The sequence below is a fragment of the Pezoporus occidentalis genome, unplaced genomic scaffold, assembly GCF_034315485.1.
Source record: "Pezoporus occidentalis ecotype Australia unplaced genomic scaffold, CSIRO_AGI_Poc_V1 ctg52, whole genome shotgun sequence".
Lineage (NCBI taxonomy): Eukaryota > Metazoa > Chordata > Aves > Psittaciformes > Psittacidae > Pezoporus > Pezoporus occidentalis.
In genome coordinates this window covers 2,843,593-2,862,472 of record NW_026915858.1, presented here as the reverse complement: position 1 = coordinate 2,862,472, position 18,880 = coordinate 2,843,593, and the positions used below count along the sequence as shown (strand labels likewise).

Sequence of the window (18,880 nt, the reverse complement as noted above, 5' to 3'; positions counted from 1 at the left end):
GGCGAGAAGGAGGACCCGGGTAATTATAGACAGGTCAGCCTTACCTCCATCCCTGGAAAGGTGATGGAACAACTTATTCTTGACACCATCTCTAGACATATCAAGGATGAGGGGGTCATTAAGAGCAGCCAACATGGCTTTACCAAGGGGAAGTCATGTTTGACGAACCTTACAGCCTTCTATGAGGAAGTAACTAGGTGGCTGGATGATGGTAGAGCGGTAGATGTGGTTTTCCTTGATTTCAGTAAGGCATTTGATACTGTTTCCCACAGCATCCTCATAGATAAGCTAAGGAAGTGTGGGCTTGATGATCAGGTAGTGAGGTGGATCAAGAACTGGTTGAAAGGAAGAAGGCAGAGAGTTGTGGTCAATGGGGCAGAATCTAGCTGGAGGTCTGTGACTAGTGGAGTCCCTCAGGGGTCGGTGCTGGGACCAGTGCTGTTTAATATTTTCATCAATGACCTGGATGAGGGAACTGAGTGTACCCTCAGCAAGTTCGCTGATGATACTAAACTGGGAGGAGTGGCTGACACACAAGAGGGCTGTGTTGCCATTCAGCGAGACCTGGACAGGCTGGAGAGTTGGGAGGGGAGAAACTTGATGAAATTCAACAAGGGCAAGTGTAGAGTCTTGCATCTGGGGATGAACACCCCCATGTACCAGTACAGGTTGGGGGTTGACCTGCTGGACAGTAGTGAAGGGGAAAGGGACCTGGGGGTCCTGGTGGATAGGAGGATGACCATGAGCCAGCAATGTGCCCTTGTGGCCAAGAAGGCCAATGGCATCCTAGGGTGCATTAGAAAGGGTGTGGTTAGTAGGTCAAGAGAGGTTCTCCTCCCCCTCTACTCTGCCTTGGTGAGGCCGCATCTGGAATATTGTGTCCAGTTCTGGGCCCCTCAATTCAAGAAGGACAGGGAATTGCTTGAAAGAGTCCAGCGCAGAGCCACAAAGATGATTAAAGGAGTGGAACATCTCCCTTATGAGGAGAGGCTGAGGGAGCTGGGTCTCTTTAGCTTGGAGGAGACTGAGGGGTGACCTCATCAATGTTTACAAATATGTAAAGGGTGAGTGTCAGGATGATGGAGCTAGGTTTTTTTCAGTGATGTCCAGTGATAGGACAAGGGGCAGTGTGTGTAAACTGGAGCATAGGAGGTTCCATGTGAACATCAGGAAAAATTTCTTTACTGTGAGAGTGACAGAGTACTGGAACAGGTTGCCCAGGGGGTTTGTGGAGTCTCCTACGTTGGTGATATTCAAGGCCCGCCTGGACAAGTTCCTGTGTGATGTACTCTAGGTTACCCTGCTCTTGCAGGGTGGTTGGACTAGATATCTTTTGAGGTCCCTTCCAACCCTTGGGATTCTGTGAGTCTGTGACTTTCTCAACTACCTGCTGTTTATTGGCATGAATCCAGCACTCCATTCAAATCTTCCCTTTTGTAAACAATTTTTGGTTCCTGTCCACTCCCCCAAAAGACTTAATGTCTTGAAGTTCCCAAACGAGTACTCTTAATGCCTGTTTTCACTACAGTACCACCCAGCTTTCAATTTCTTTCCTATATTTAAACCAACTTTTACTGTATACTTTCCTGGCTGCGATGTTTATTTTGCAACAAAGGGCTAAATTCAGAGTAACTGAATTCAGTCTGGCCTCTAAACTTACATGATGAGTTGTCAGTGTATTTAAATGGATGAGGAAAGAGCTCTTGTTTGGCAAATTGTTAGCATTGCATTTTTTATCCTAAGTAAATTTAACATTAATTCTAATTGGAATGAAGATTTAAATGTCAACCCAGTTTCAATTTCTGTAATAGTAGCATTTAAATAAGGTACAAAATAATCTTTTAAATTAATAATCCCTCATGTTACTGATGGTGCTTTATGAGAATTTGTTAATTCGTGTGTTCATATCTTAAGTAATTAGTTGTGTGGAGGAAGACCTGAAAAAAAAAGAAAATCTTAAATTGTAAAAACACAGTATGTTCGCACAGGTGCACACTGTTTTCTAGTTATGAAGATAATTAAAAAGACTGGAGCTTGAAATCAGGCTATTATTTCTTCATGGGATGGCAGGACCCAACCCATTTTTTCCTTCAATATCATTTGTGTGCAATGTCCAATTATAACTAGTTTTTCAATTTCCAGCTACTACTACATTCAGGTTATTTGTGCTAGCTTTTGAAAGGATTGGATACAACATTTAGAGAAAAGATATGAATAAAATAATGAATTAATAATGAAATAGAAGCATTCAGTAAGTTGGTGATTGGCAGCAGATATATTAGGAAATCAGTTTTTGCCATATATCAAGGTACAAGATTTTAATAAGAATTTTGGTACTTAAGGGATCAGGGATTTACAAGATAGTGAAATCAACACTCTATGTAGAAACTGTTGAATCAATGAATATATTATATCTGGAAGCCTAATGTTATGAAAAGTAATAATAAAAATTAATAAGAATTTAACCTGAGAATTTTTTTAAGTGCTTCAAAAGGTATTCATAATTGTAGGGTGAAAATCTAGTTACATGGCATTTCCCTTTACTTAAGAATTTTTTTTTTTTTAAAAACCCTCTAACAAACTAGAGATTCTTTTCTGTTAATTAAAAAAAAAACATTCTTTGTTATGTTTTACAGTAAAGCTGCCTCCCCAGATTGTTAAGGCATATATACATGTGTGGTGTAATCATTCTCCTTATATTTCTTGGCTGTAGTAAGATATACATCTGGGCAGGAACAACCCCAGGTTCCAGTATAGGTTGGGGAACGACCTGTTAGAGAGCAGTGTAGGGGAGTGGGACCTGGGGGTCCTAGTGGACGACAGGATGACCATGAGCCAACACTGTGCCCTTGTGGCTAAGAAGGCCAATGGCATCCTGGGGTGTATTAGAAGGGGGGTGGTTAGTAGGTCGAGAGAGGTCCTCCTTCCCCTCTACTCTGCCCTGGTGAGACCCCATCTGGAATATTGTGTCCAGTTCTGGGCCCCTCAGTTCAAGAAGGACAGGGAGCTGCTGGAGAGAGTCCAGCGCAGGGCAACTAAGATGATTAAGGGAGTGGAGCATCTCCCTTACGAGGAAAGACTGAGGGAGCTGGGTCTCTATAGTTTGGAGGAGACTGTGGGGTGACCTTATTAGCGTATATAAATATGTAAAGGGGGAATGTCACAAGGATGGAGCCAGGCTCTACTCAGTGGCAAACAATGATAGGACAAGGGGTAATGGGTACAAACTGGAACACAAGAGGTTCCACTTAAACTTGAGAAGAAACTTCTTCTCAGTGAGGGTGATGGAACACTGGAACAGGCTGCCCAGGGAGGTTGTGGAGTCTCCTTCCCTGGAGACATTCAAAACCCGCCTGGACACATTCCTGTGTAACATTATCTAGGTGTTCCTGCTCCGGCAGGGGGATTGGACTAGATGATCTTTTGAGGTCCCTTCCGATCTCTAGCATACTGTGATACTGTGATAACATTTGGAATTTTTGGTCTCATTATTTGTAACATTACTTTGAGGACCTGAAGGCAGTGGCTTGTCTTCTGCAGCTGACAGGAGAAGCAGAGAAGCTCCATCTTTTCCCTGAATGTTTAACTAAAAGTTATACTTTTACCATTTTAAAATAATTTAGTTAAAGAAAGATCTCAATTATTCTGTCAAGTCGTGTTCTGGACAATTGCTTAGTATTCAGTATTTTATACAAATATTAACATGATGGTTATTGTTCTGGTATCCATTTTTTTTCTTCTTCAGGAAAAGTTGGACATAGGGACAAGAAAAGAGGTGGATGGAATGGGAGCACCTGAAATAAAATATGGGGATTCAATATGCTTCATACAACATGTAGATACAGGCTTATGGCTCACATACCAGTCTGCTGATGCAAAGTCTGTAAGAATGGGTTTTGTGCAGCGAAAGGTAAGGTTATAAATAGGAATGATTTTCATTCAGTCACAGCCTGATAGGGCGAGGGGGGAAATGAAGGGAACTACCAGAGACAGCTAATTTCTGGGTTTCTGTTGTTTTAAGCATGTCTTTGTTTCGTTGTGAAAGGTGGTGTGGTTTTTTTTTTTTTGTTTTTTTTTTCAGTACATATTGAAAAGTTATGTGATATACTGAATTCTTTAATCCACAAACTGATAAATCTGGATATACTTGGTGCCAGACTAAAGTATTAGTTATAGCCTGTAGAATATGCTAAAAATTCTTTCTTCAAAGTGCTATAGTTTGGATTGAGAAAGCCTTTAGTTCAAAGTCTTTCCTTGTGGCGAGTGTATGACCTTTTGGGCTGGAATGGTCAAGACTTGAGCCCTGAGGGATTATTAAAGGATGACCATGGCCAAGCATAATGCTAGTTCAGCATAATAAAGTAGGAAAAAGATTCTTTTACAACTTAACACATCTTCCAGAAGCTGTATTTGTGGTAGTGTTTATTGTAAATGTATAACTTTGCAGGAAATGATTTCTCGCAAGGAAAACATGTTTTAGCCTTCTTTAAAAAAGGCAAAATGTGATGCTTATCCACACTGCAGTATTTCCTAGGACTGTTTTCTATGCCAGAATTTCAAATCTAGAGCATGCCTTATAATTGTACATAAATATATTCATATATAAAATGTCTGTCATATATGTATATATGTACACACACATTCTATAAAAATATTTACTATAAAAATAGGTATCTAGAAAACTTTATATACATGTAAAATGTAAGTTATAATACTAATATAATTGTAATACTTATATCTAAAATGATTAAAAATAAATTGCTGAATAATTTAGTAATGTAAATAGTTTCTGTGTTGTATGTTTGACAAATAAAAGTTTTCATCTAAAATAGTTTAAAATATTTATATAGATTGGATTGAATACCTTTACAGCCACGATCACTAAACATAAAAAGCTGGAAGTTATTGGTAGTAACTCAAGGCACAGTCAGAAGAGAAGGCTGTTAACATCCTTGCAAATCAGGACAAGTAAAGAATACCTGTTTTGACCTTCTGTATTTTAGGGATCGGCTACAGTGCAAGGGAACTATTTTTGAGGTTGACAAGAAACAACAAACAAGACCTCATAGACTTTTTCCTTTTTCTTTTTTCCTAATGAAGTATATTGTTTATAGAAGCTGTGGCTTTGAGATTATTATGGCACTGAACCTGCTGGCTAAGTACAAGTGTGTCATTGGACATGAGGAAATAAAACGTGGGATTATCTGTATTTAATGAAATTCTTCATCCTTTCTTTTTTTTTTTTTTTTGTGACTTCATAATTACCTAGCCTGTCTTACTAGGTTTTTTTTGAGGTTTTATACCTCTTATTTGTGGATAATGTTTCATTTTGCAGTGCTGCTTCTTATTTTTGTATTGCAGGCAATAATGCACCATGAAGGTCACATGGATGATGGTTTAACATTGTCCAGATCTCAGAATGAAGAGTCCCGTACAGCACGTGTCATACGTAGTACAGTCTTCCTTTTCAACAGGTTTATAAGGTGGGCTTATAAATTGATATTTTCATCCCTTTTTTTTACCTCTTATTTTATTCAAAGTGGATGTTAACACAACAGTGAACAGCCTAGCCCTCAGAACAAACATATAAATCTTTCTCAAATCAGATTTATGCAAGTTCTTTATGTATTATCAGCAGAGATGTCCTTGAGAGGTATTGGTCAGTGTCTTTTCTCTAACTTCTAATACTACTTTATAGTCAACCTTGATTTGAATGCATAAACATACTCAAAATTCAAATAAACCATAGAAAAGATTTTTTTTTTCATGCTAAAATTTGCTATAAGTCATGCAGTGCATCATTTAGCTCTTCTAAGTATGGTTTTTAAAATAGCTCTTCTGTGAAAAACCTGAAAGGAGATAACTGTATAAAGACACGAAGATACTGAAGAAGTTCACAGTCTCAAGTAAAATTTCTTAAAAGTAACAAATTACATCTTTCTATCCACCCATTCCACTTTCTTCATTTCTTTCCTTACAATGATATTTGCTTTTTTAATATTTTACTATGTATAAAATGCTTTTTTTAATAGTATTTTAGCCATTTAAAATTCTGCCAGATTTATGCAGTTTGCATCCATCTTCCTACTCCAAATGTCCTCCTAAATAATACTGCTAAAATGCTAATTCTCAAATGTTTGTGATTTTAGTAGTTGATGAAAAGCCCCAAGAAAAAGATGATATGCAATAAGACTATATGGAATGATAAGAATTTCATAGAAACTCATTTGTCCTAAGAGAAGACAATGTTGGAGATGGTGACCTGAGGCAATCATGTCCTAAATCAGTGCACAGCCAAAGACATAGCCAATTGACAAAAAAATGTCAATTTTTGGGGAAAAAACAAACAAACAAATGAAACAAACAACAAAACAAAGCAAACCCCAACATTTACTTCAGGTGCTTAAATAAAAACAGATTGAAATTTCAGTCAGGAGAATTGCCTGCTCTGTCATTTAAAAGAAATGCAAGCCCTGGGTCACTTTGTAAATAATACATTTTCTTAGAAGCTTCTAAAAATGCCATAGAAGATAAGGACAGAGAAAGGCAATTTAATGGTTAGGTTTCACAAATCAATGTTCTGCTAAATTACAGTGGAGATTTTTATGGAGTGCGCAGGGAGTCCAAGGTAGTGTTTAACAATTTAGTTTTGGCAGGATGCTACACCAGGAAGAAAGAGCTGAATTGGAGAGGATCAAAATTATTCTGAATGGTCTGTGCCCCAGTTCTTTCCCACAAAGTCAATCGAAAAATTGCACTTAACGCTAAAAATTGTGTTTTAAAGGTAACTTTTGTAGCTATGTTATTGAAAAATTGTGTTACTTACTATAAGAGACTTATTCTTCAGCAGCAAATATTCCTAGTGAATTAATGTTTCCTAAATTTAGACGTTTTCCAGCTCTAGTTCACTGTTTGAGGTGAACATATGGTGACATGCCAGTTAAAAAAAAGAACAAAAAACCCCAAACCACCAAACCCCAAAACCTAGCTAACAATAAAGCATCAACAAATAAAAAAAAATCCCAACAGCAAAACCCGAGCAACAATTATAAAACCCACGCCAAAAAAAAACCCTAAACCCAACTAAACAGCACTCCCCTTTCCCCCTTCAAATACTTACCCGTGTCAAAAAAGCAGCGTATAAAAATGGGATCTTCTGCTGCATACCATGGCCAAGAAGGGGAATCCTGGGAATGAGCAGGGTGCTGTGCAGCTCAGGAGGTGAGGATGGTTGTGAGTGACCTTTGGTGACCATGTGGACATGGCAGGCTCCTCTGCCAGCTGGAGCTCGGTGATCTTTAGGTAAGCATAAATGGAGCCACTAATGAAAACAAAAAAGGCCTCTTTGCTACCTGGGTTTTACTCAAAAATTTGCTAGTAAACACCTTTATACAAGGGCAGATTTGAGAATGAGTCAGAAGAGAAATTGTGAGTGTCAAATAAGCTGCCTCCTCATGCTCCCCCTGAGTGTGTACCAGCAGGGTGGGCCATTCCCTTCGGGACTGCTCCTCTTGCAGCACTTCCAGAACCTGGCTGGCTCCTGCAGAGTTCCAGGATGTGCTGGATCTTTCCCTCCTCCCTGAGGATGGGTGTGATGTTCACAGGCCCTCAGCACCCCTGGTTTCTCAGCCCTCCTACAGCACCCTGCTCAGCTCTTGTCCACCAGCGCCTTCCTGAGGGGAGCCGGAGAGGTGCGAGGGAAAGCCCTTGCCTTCTGTGTGGTGCATGGTACTAGTGAGGCCTCAGTCTTGGCTATCACAGCCCCATTTTAGGAAAGTTGAGGTTTAAATGGAGGAGGAGGGTGTATCACAGCAGAAGGGAAAGCACAGTGCTGAGGAAAAGTTGGATTATGGGGTTTGGGGATTCAGGGGGCAGCTGCAACATGGATGAGAACAGTCTGCCCCCCTAATTCTAGGAGATGGTAGTCATACACTACAGCAAGACTAAGGTTGAACTGGAAGCTCTTTTTTGAAACAAAAGCCCTATTTTCGAAACAAAAAGGCTAATGAAGTGCTGGGACAAATTGTGTGGAATCTTCCAGCACTGAAGATGGTTTGAGAAACAGGGTAGAGACATGCCTGAGAGCCCCTATGGACTAACTGAGCCCTCTGGCACCATAGGACTGGTTCTTTGCCTTGTGTCCGTTCCAGGTCATGATGCTTTGAATAGGTTTACAGTAGCTCCTCTTCATCTTTTGGTGTGCCTCTGGTACTGGTAAATGCGTAGGTAGAATATTAAAATGTGTGTTTTAGATTTCAGAAAAAATTAAGAGAAACAACAATTTTGATAGCTCCCACTTTATGTTTGGGAAGAGAGAGGTGGATCATTAAGTCGAGAATGGGGCAGATTTAAATCACAGCTGCCAGAAAATGAGTTAATCTTTGGCTCAACAAACTTTGCTTTTAAACCAGTAAAGACGTTTACATTGTAAAATAAATAAATTTCCAGCACTCGGGAGACTTTTCATCTTCTTGTAGGGGCCTTGACTCTCTCAGCAAGAAAGTGAAGTCTTCCACTGTCGATTTGCCTATTGAGTCAGTCAGTCTGAGCCTGCAAGACTTGATTGGCTACTTTCATCCCCCTGATGAACATTTGGAGCATGAAAACAAACAAAACAGGCTCCGAGCACTGAAGAATCGCCAGAACCTCTTCCAGGAAGAGGTACTTATCTCTCTGTTTTACTCTGATTTTCCACCATGTTTGCAAGTATTTGTTGCAGTGTCTGTAGCATTGATGTGTAATCTGGAGTATGTTTTATTTTTTTTTGGGGGAGGGGTGTTTTGCTGTGTTTTGTTTTGTTTTTTTTCTTTTAAGAGTCAAGACTATTTGTTACATTTATAATCTCTTTAGATCTGTTGCTTTTCCTGTACGTTTGAAGAAATGCATTTAAGGCCTTCCTTTTCCTTTTTTAAATAAATAAATAGATAAAAATGTATATGACCTTGTGCCCTGATTTCTAACTGTAATAGTTGCATACTTATGTGTTAATTACTTTCTTCTGTTGTAGTGTAATCTCTTGATGCAACAGGATGTTTTGGTTTAATAAGCATGGTTCAAATATTTTGTTTAATATTAGCTGTTATGGTAGTGATAGTTGCCTATAATTAGATGCCTGAATGCCTTGCAGAATGGAAATTTGCCCACATTTATGCCTGGAATACATTTGTTGGATTTTGTTGGTTGTTTTTTTTTTTTTTTTTTAATGTTTCATTTTAACTATCCTAAATGGTAAATTTTTATTATCATAGGGAAGCAAAACTTTTCCATAGGAATTGCTTGTTCAACTTCAGTTGTCTGACCCTATGTATATATTTTTGTGTTATGCATATCCTGCCTTTCATGTTCTGTTTTCTTAGATTTCTGTAAAGCTTATGTATTGACACCTAAACAATACTTCTTTTTTTTTTTCTCTGACAATCTGAGCCTTTCCATTTTTAGGGTATGATCAACCTTGTTCTTGAATGTATTGATCGCTTGAATGTATACAGCAGTGCAGCTCATTTTGCAGATGTAGCTGGGAAGGAAGCTGGAGAAGCATGGAAATCAATTCTGAATTCTTTATATGAATTACTAGGTAAGACATATGGGCTACTTTGATTGTTTTAGCTCAATATAAACCTCAGATGAAATATATACCTGTTTTAGTATAGGAGAATTACTGCTGTGAAGAAATTTAGGATACAAATTAAAACAAGATTTTTGCATTTCCAGGTCCTTGCATGTGCTTAAGAATAAAATACACTGAAAACAGTCTTAAATTGTGATTTTTTTTCCTAGTAATATTTATTATGATAAATAACATGTTTCTGACTTCAATTAAATGATTGCTTTTTCATTTCATCATATTGCTAATGTATCATGTATACTGCCCAAAACTGTGTGAACAAATATATGTGAATATATCATTCCTGTGTGAAGGAGCCACAGCATTGTGGACAGTTTTGTAGAAGGCTGTGACTTTCCACACATCTGCGTGCAGAACTGCTACAGCTTCTATACTCAAAGACCCCTCTTAGTAATGACCGTTGACTCCAGCATTATCCTAGGTTACACTGTGCCATGGAAAGGTACACTCTCTTAGATGCAGTACATCATGAAGAACTTTGTCTCTAAATTGGAGAGATTCTCTCTAAATTGGAGAGACTTCAATTTGATAGGTGGACCACTTGGTGGATAAAGAACTGGCTGGATGGCTGCACGCAAAGAGTTGTGGTCAATGACTCAATGTCCAGCTGGAGACCAGTAATGAGTGGTGTCCATCAGGGATCGGTGTTGGGTCTGGTCTTGTTCTCAACATCTTTGTCGCTGACATGGACAGTGGGATTGAGTGCGCCCTCAGCCAGTTTGCTGATGACACCAAGCTGTGTAGTTCGGTTGATACCCTGGAGGGAAGGAATGCCATCCAGAGGGACCTTGACACGCTTGTGAGGTGGCCTGATGCCAACCCAATGAAGTTTAACCATGCCAAGTGCAAGGTCCTACACCTGGGTCGGAGCAATCCCAGGCACAGCTACAGGTTGGGCAGAGAAGAGATTCAGAGCAGCCCTGTGGAGAAGGACTTGGGGGTGTTGGTTGATGAGAAAATGAACATGAGCCAGCTTCAGTGTGCGCTCACAGCCCAGAAAGCCAGCCGTATCCTGGGCTGCATCAAAAGGAGCGTGACCAGCAGGTTGAAGGAGGTGATCCTGCCCCTCTACTCTGCTCTTGTGAGACCTCACTTGGAGTATTGTGTGCAGTTCTGGTGTCCTCAACATAAAAAGGATATGGAACTGTTGGAACATGTCCAGAGGAGGGCCACGAGGATGATCAGGTGACTGGAGCACCTCCCATATGAAGAGAGGCTGAGAAATTGGGTCTGTTCAGCCTGGAGAAGAGAAGGCTGTGTGGAGACTTCATAGCAGGCCTTCCAGTATCTGAAGGTGGGCTATAGGGATGCTGGAGAGGGACTCCTCATTAGGAACTGTAGTGATAGGACATGAGGTAATGGGTTAAAACTTAAACAGGGGAAGTTTAGATTGGATATAAGGAGAAAATTCTTTCCTGTTAGGGTGGTGAGGCACTGGAATAGGTTGCCCAGGGAAGTTGTGAATGCTCCATCCCTGGCAGTGTTCAAGGCCAGGCTGGACAGAGCCTTGGGTGATATGATTTAGTGTGAGGTGTCCCTGCCCATGGCAGGGGTGTTGGAACTTGATAATCTTAAGGTCCTTTCCAACCATAACTATTCTATGATTCTATGAACTTGTTTACATGCGGTCACTGAAAATTGCATAATGCCTTCTGTAGGTATCTAAGTGTTGGTTGGTGTCCTGGTCAAATTTCTGATTAGGTAGTAGCACTTAGTCGCCTCATTTTCTTGCTCACCAATTTGAATTGCATGTGTTATGTTCTATTGTGGCTCATTATATGGTGTTATTAATCCACTGCTATAGCTGAGTTCTTAATTGTCTAGAAAAGGAAATTTTACTAAGAGATCATTTTGTCACTTCCCTGCTCATCAGGTTTTCTCTGTCACATAGGTATGCCCAAATAATAACCTTAAAATTGACCTTTTAAGTGACTGGGGACAATAATGTGTCTCTGCCATTAAGCAGTCCTTTGTGCAGGCTGCTTACGTGTGCCTGTGCTGCTCTCTTTCCTGTAGCACACCAGCTCTGTGAGGGCCTTCTTGCCTTTAAACTTGCATGTGTTTTGGCAAAAGCTTGAGTTTGGACGAAGTCTTGATGCAAGATTGTTTTCTTACTCTGCAGTATGTATTACTTACGCTAAATCTCACTCCTGAAAAATTTAGTATTGAAAAGATATACAAGTAATGTTATGATATGTGTCAATTCCACTAAAAACTCCACAACTGAATACTGAGTTTGTACAATGAAGTGATTCAAGTGGTTAGGAAGTGCCCAGATTAATGTAGTGTGTGTATTATTATTCCTCTCTTCTGTGGGTGTGCATTGTGAAACATGATCACATAGCAGTTTTTCTATAGGACCCATTCCTTGTTTAGTGCTCACTTATTATTGGTATTTAAAATAACTGGTTTTCTCTTTGCCACTAAGTGTGTGCTGTTGAGCCTTATTTATTGTGAACCTTTTAATTCATGGTGGGAAAACAAAGCTGTTATATTGGAGTTATTTTGTGCCCTTTATGATTAGTAATCTGAATAATTAGAACTATTAGTGTTTTGTTGGAAACTTCTGTAATAAACCAAATAGCACTTATTATTTCCCATTTGCTTGGAGGAACAGCTGCAGAGAAAACTTCAGGTAAAAACACTCTACCAATGCTGGTTCCCAAATTAAGAGCTGTTGAAATCTGACCTTTTTTTTTCCTTCCTTTTTCTTGTTGGGTTGCTTTGTTTTTTTTTCAGAATATTCAGTGGTATTTCATGTCTGTAAGGCATACTGAAAACTTGCCTTCCTCCAAATTCAGAGGCACAGAAAATGAAATTTTAATGGCATGCCTCACTTCACATAAACTGTCCTTACTACCCAACAGCAAAGTGAGGGAACTGAGCAGGAGCTCTGTATATAGTACTGTTAACAATGTTCTTCAACAGTCATAGTAGGCTTGTCATCTTCTGCTCCTGAAGAAGAAAATAATCTTGGGGTGTGGGGGGAGGGGGAAGGAATAGTCTGTGTATGGGTAGCCCTTCATAAACCAATGGGGTGCTTCTGTCTGTCCCACTAAGTTTTCTGTCAGAGGAAATAGAAGTTGACACAGTATATATCATTGAGACAACCAGAACCCGTTTCCCGTGATCTCTCAGAGCTATGAAAAAGCTAGCTGAACAGTGGTTGCTGTCACCTAATGACAGGCTGTTAGGGTAGAAGGGGTCTTCCTGTGGCTATGACGCTGGTTGAGGAGTTGTTGGGATCTACCACCTCAATGTAGTTGAAGATTGTAGCATCATGCATATGTGCAGGTTGCAAAGGTGACCAAAAGTGGCATTTCCTATCATTAGACTGGTAGATTTTATGAACATTATGAGGTAATTTTAACAATTTTGGTTTTGATTTCCATGAGTTTCTACTGTTGTAAGCTAAATACATCCTGTATACACATCTCTCCAGTTCTGTAACTTGTGGCATAGTGATGAGTGAGTCAGCATGTGGATCCAAGGCTTCAGATACAATAGACTGCTTTGATTTCAGCTAAGAGTATCTGGAAAAGTGATACACTATTGTTTTTTGTGTTGTAGTTCGGTATTGAAGAAATGTTTCAGAGGTAAATAGGAGGTTTTACCAGTGGGTTGAAGATGTTTGATGAGTGAGAAATTTTATGACTTGGCAACATGAATAATATTGTGGGTTCTTGAGGGGAATGTCCAGATTTTTTTTTTTTTTTCTGTTTTAATTTTCCATCCCTCTACCTCTCTTCCCCTCCTTTCCTCCCCTCTGATGTCAACATGGTATGGACCATTGTCTTGTTTGTTTGCATGTTACAGCTCCATTCTTTACTTCTCTGCCAATGTCTGTCTTCCTTCAGAGCTCTGTGGTCTGTTAAGGAAAATGAAGAAAATCTTTCTTGCTGTTTCCACTATATTTCAACAAAACAACCCTGTGTAGCTTTGACTGTCTTCATCCTGGCAAGCAACCAGATTGTTCAGTCTGGGTTTCCTGAAGGTAGCTCAACCACTGGCAGGCAGAAAAGGTTGCAGATTTTATCTCTAACAGTTAAAATTTGTAAAAGATGCATAAAAGCTCGAGAGAGGACGCCTTCAACACCGGAGTGGGGGGGAGATCAGCGTCCAGGAGCCTCAACTCAGAGCGACAAGAGCCACCGAGGGAGCCTCGACAGGACCTGCCCCGGAGCCGGCAGCTCAGCTGACGCGAGCAGCTGGCTCACATGGGACAGAGCCTGAAGCAGCGGCACCAGCCTTGGGTGGTTAAAAACCTGCCCCAGGGAGCACGAGCGACCACTAGTGCGGCGAGCAGAGCGGGTCGAGGCAGTTTGCGCTGCCATTCTCACGGGCAGGCGAGCGGGACGGTGAGCATCCGTCGTATGATCAGGGCCCGGTCTGGGAGCTCTGCTCTGGCTGCCCCGGCGGTGGCCAGCGTAGGCACCCAGACAGAGCCGATGAGAGGGGAGGCTGCAGGGCAGAGCTCGGGGTGTAGAGAGGAGAGTGCCTGCACTGGTCTGGTGAGGGGAGGGTGCGCAATGGGCAGGGCTGCACTCGGTGCTCCCTGGTGGAGGTCCTCCTGCAGCAGGGGCTGAGCTGAGGGATGCTGTTAATAGGCTGCGAGATGTCAGGGAAGCTGAGAGAAAGCAGGAATGCTTGCTCCAGGCCCAAGCCGTGCAGGGCCTCAAGCTTCACCTCTGCCTCATGAAGGAAAGAAGGAGGCCGTTAACCCGGGAAGCTGGGAATTAGTGACAAAAAAAAAAAAACAAAAGAAGGAAAAGGACAACCAAAAGCGAGGGGCTTCCCCCTAAATCCCCTGTCCCCACCCAGAACCGCTTTGCTGTCCTGCAGGGGGCTAATGAGGAAGCGCACTCGAGCCAGAAACAGCCGGCTGATGCCCTGGTAAAGAAGATCTCTACTGGTGCTGCCAGGAAAAAGTGGCAGGTAGTAGTAGTAGGGGATTCTACACTGAAAGGGACAGAAGCACCCATCTGTCGGCCAGACCCCGTCTCAAGGGAGGTGTGTTGCCTACTGGTGGCGCGAATCAGGGGTGTGGCAGAGAGGCTGCCTGCTCTAGTAAGTCCTATGGACTATTACCCACTCCTGGTGATACATGTGGGTGCTAGGGATATAGATAGTAGTAACCTGGGGAACATAAAGAAGGACTACAGAGCCCTGGGGGAGGTGGTTAGGGGCTCTGGAGGTCAGGTGGTCTTTTCATCAATTCTCCAGGATACAGGGGAGGACCCCAAAAAGGCTAGGAGGATTGGCCAGGTTAATAAATGGTTAAAGGGTGGTGTCATAGTCAGGGGTTTGGGTGTCTTGAACAAGGGACCCAAGCTTGTAGGCCAGGTCTACTGGGGGCTGGTGGAACTGGTCTGAAGGAGGGAACGAGCAGTTTTGGTAGGAGGCTTGCCAGACTGGTCAAGGAGGCTTTAAACTAGATGTGTTGGGGGAGGGGGCATCATTCCATCACAACACACCCAGCCAGTTGCCAGAACCTATAATAAATGCTTGGAGCAATGTAGAGATATCCCAGCCGCTCCAACCAATGAGCCGGCTTCAGTTGGAGCTTGGCTCAGTTGCCTCTATACAAACACCTGTAGCATGGGGAACAAACAAGAGGAATTAGAGATGTGTGCACGTCTACGGGGGTATGATATAATAGGCATCAAAGAAACATGGTGGGATGGCTCCTATGACTGGATGTCGGAACTGAAGGTTACAGGCTCTTTAGAAAAGACAGGCCCGGCAGGCAGGGAGGGGGAGTTGCCCTTTATGTTAGGGATAGGCTGGAGAGTATGGAACTCTGCCTGGGGACCCGTGAGCAGTCCACAGAGAGTTTGTGGGTCAGGGTTAAAGGGAATATAGCTGTGGGAGACATTACTGTGGGGATCTGTTACAGACCGCCTGATCAAGGAGAACCTGCGGATGAAGCACTCCATAGACAGATAGGAAAAGCCTCACGCTTGCAGGCCCTTGTTCTGATAGGTGACTTCAACCACCCTGACATCTGTTGGAAGGATGGTATAGCCCGGCACAAGCAATCCAGGAGGTTCCTCGATTGGGTAGAAGACAACTTCCTTCTGCAAGTAACAGAGGAGTCGACAAGGAGAGGTGCCGTGCTTGACCTCGTGCTCACCAACAGGGAAGGGCTCGTTGGAAATGTGACGCTCCAGGGCAGCCTTGGTTGCAGTGGTCATGAGATGCTTGAATTTGAGATCCTCAGGACAGTAAGAAGAGCATGCAGCAAGCTCACTGCCCTGGACTTCGAAAGAGCAGACTTTGGCCTCTTCAGGAACCTGCTTCGGAAGATTCCCTGGGATACAGCCCTAGAGGGCAGAGGGGCCCAAGACTGTTGGTTGATATTCAAGTATCGCCTACTGCAAGCTCAGGAGTGTTGCGTCCCAACCAGAAGGAAGTGCAGCAGGAGGGCCAGGAGACCTCCTTGGGTGGATAAGTTGCTCCTGAGGAAAATCCAGTTGAAAAAAAGAGGCTTATAATAAGTGGAAGCAAGGACAGGTGGCATGGGAAGAGTAGAGGAATATTGTCCAAGAAGCTAGGGATGAGGTTAGGAAAGCTAAGGCTCAGTTAGAATTAAACTTAGCTAGAGGTATTAAGGATAACAAGACGGGGTTCTACAGGTACATAGCAAATAAAAAAACAGACTAGGGAGAACGTAGCCCCCCTCAGGAAGCTCTCAGGAGAACTGGCTACCCTGGATTTGGAGAAGGCTGAGGTTCTGAATGACTTCTTTGCCTCGGTCTTCACTGGCAAAGGCTCTGACCAAACCACCCAAGTCTTGAAAGGCAGATGCAGGGACTGTGAGAATGAAGACCTTGGGCCCACTGTAGGAGAGGATCTGGTTCGAGACCATCTTAAAAATCTGAACATGCACAAGTCTGTGGGACCTGATGAAATCCATCCGTGGGTCCTGAAGGAGCTGGCGAAGGAAGTTGCGAAGCCACTGACCATCATATTTGAGAAATCGTGGCAGTCAGGTGAAGTTCCCCATCACGGGAAAAAGGGAAATATAACCCCCATTTTCAAGAAGGGGAAAATGGATGACCCAGGGAATTACAGACGTCAGTCTCACCTCTGTGCCTGACAAAATCTTGGAGCAGATTCTCCTGGAAGGCATGCTAAGGCACATGAAGAACAACAAGGTGCTTGGTGACAGCCAGCATGGCTTCACTAAGGGGAAATCCTGCCTTACCAATTTGGTGGCCTTCTATGATGGGGCTACAGAACTGATGGACAGGGGTAGAGCAGTTGATGTCATCTACCTGGACTTGTGCAAAGTGTTCGACACTGTCCCACATGACATCCTTGTCTCTAAATTGGAGAGACATCAATTTGATGGATGGACCACTCGGTGGATAAAGAACTGGCTGAATGGCTGCACGCAAAGAGTTGCGGTCAATGGCTCAATGTCTGGCTGGAGACCAGTAACGAGTGGTGTCCCTCAGGGATCGGTGTTGGGACCGGTCTTGTTTAACATCTTCATGGACAGTGGGATTGAGCGCGCCCTCAGCAAGTTTGCCAATGACACCAAGCTGTGTGGTTCGGTTGATACGCTGGAGGGAAGGAATGCCATCCTGAGGGACCTTGACACGCTTGTGAGGTGGGCTGGTGCCAACCTCATGCAGTTTACCCATGCCAAGTGCAAGGTCCTACACCTGGGTCGGAACAATCCCAGGCACAGCTACAGGTTGGGCAGAGAAGAGATTCAGAGCAGCCCTGTGGAGAAGGACTTTGGGGGTGTTGGTCAATGAGAAAATGAACGTAAGCTGGCTTCAGTGTGCGCTCACAGCCAACCATATCCTGGGCTGCATCAAAAGGAGTGTGACCAGCAGGTCGAAGAAGATGATCCTGCCCCTCTACTCTGCTCTTGTGAGACCTCACCTGGAGTATTGTGTGCAGTTCTGGTGTCCTCAACATAAAAGGGACATGGAACTGTTGGAACAAGTGCAGAGGAGGGCCATGAGGATGATCAGGGGACTGGAACACCTCCCATATGAAGAGAGGCTGAGGAAGTTGGGTCTGTTCAGCCTGGAGAAGAGAAGGCTGTGTGGAGACCTCATAGCAGCCTTCCAGTATCTGAAGGTGGGCTATAGGAATGCTGGAGAGGGACTCCTCATTAGAGACTGTAGTGATAGGACAAGAGGTAATGGGTTAAAACTTAAACAGGGGAAGTTTAGCTTGGATATAAGGAGGAGGAAATTCTTTCCTGTTAGGGTGGTGAGGCACTGGAATGGGTTGCCCAGGGAGGTTGTGAATGCTCTATCCCTGCCAGTGTTCAAGGCCAGGTTGGGCAGAGTCTTGGGTGATATGGTTTAGTGTCCCTGCCCACGGCAGGGGTGTTGGAACTAGATGATCTTAAGGTCCTTTCCAACCCTATCGATTCTATGATTCTATGAAACGAAACTAAGCTTTCACACTGAAAGATACTAAGTTTTAGTGTGAGCTTTTTGTCACAGTAGTACTACTGTTATGTTTTGCTTCCCTCTGCTTCTCTCTCTATTCACTCTAATGCTGTATGAATGCTTGAAAATGTGACATTCTGTGATGTTTTTGGAGGATGTCTGCTTGTCCAGTCCTGAGATAGATCATAGAGAAGGAACATTGGTAAAAGTTTTACGTCTTAATCTTTCAGATCATATATGCCCATTAAATATTTTTTTTTTATTTTTATTTTTTTAAGGTGATTGTCTCATGTGTACTATTGGTAGTTATTTGATTTGTTAAATATCAATTAAAGAAGTTGAGGCAGGTATTACAAATATTTGTAGGTCCAGAGAGTTAATGTCTCAATGTAACAAGAGATAAAACAAATGAAGCTGTTAGAAAAAACTGCACTACATTTATGAATAATCCAACCACAGACTTTTATACTCCATCATCTACATTCTAAAATGTCATCAGTTCACTTCATTTAGCTCAGGATGGGGGAAGTAGTGCCTTGCTTGCTGAATCATTTCTTTCAAGTCTGAAATTTCCAATTGGCAAGTCCAGAAAATTCCTTCTGAAAGAGTCTGCTCGTCTTGTACCAACTACTATTTCTGTGGATTTCTAGTGAGGAGAGCAGTTCACAAGCTTTTGTTGTCTTCCCAGTCTCTATACCCCTCCTGCCCTCTTATGTTACTTCCCAAACTGTATTATCTTCTGGCAGCTAATGCTTAAGAAGTCTGGCTTTGATCTGGCTATAATGAATTTGAATGTTGCTCTGTTGTGAATGATGCTGGAGCTGTACAGTAGTTACTT

The 18,880-nt window shown here is 42.5% G+C and overlaps 1 protein-coding gene across 6 annotated transcripts in view; it reads left to right on the top strand.

Moving 5' to 3' along the window:
* Nucleotides 1–18,880, top strand: part of RYR2 (ryanodine receptor 2) — a 382,151-nt gene that overhangs the window by 172,566 nt on the left and 190,705 nt on the right. For all 6 annotated transcript variants that reach the window (XM_062637382.1, XM_062637380.1, XM_062637379.1 and 3 more), the window contains 4 exons: nt 3,746–3,910; nt 5,362–5,483; nt 8,478–8,661; nt 9,439–9,574. In XM_062637382.1, the coding sequence (XP_062493366.1) occupies nt 3,746–3,910; nt 5,362–5,483; nt 8,478–8,661; nt 9,439–9,574 (607 nt within the window). The remainder of the gene's footprint in view (nt 1–3,745; nt 3,911–5,361; nt 5,484–8,477; nt 8,662–9,438; nt 9,575–18,880) is intronic.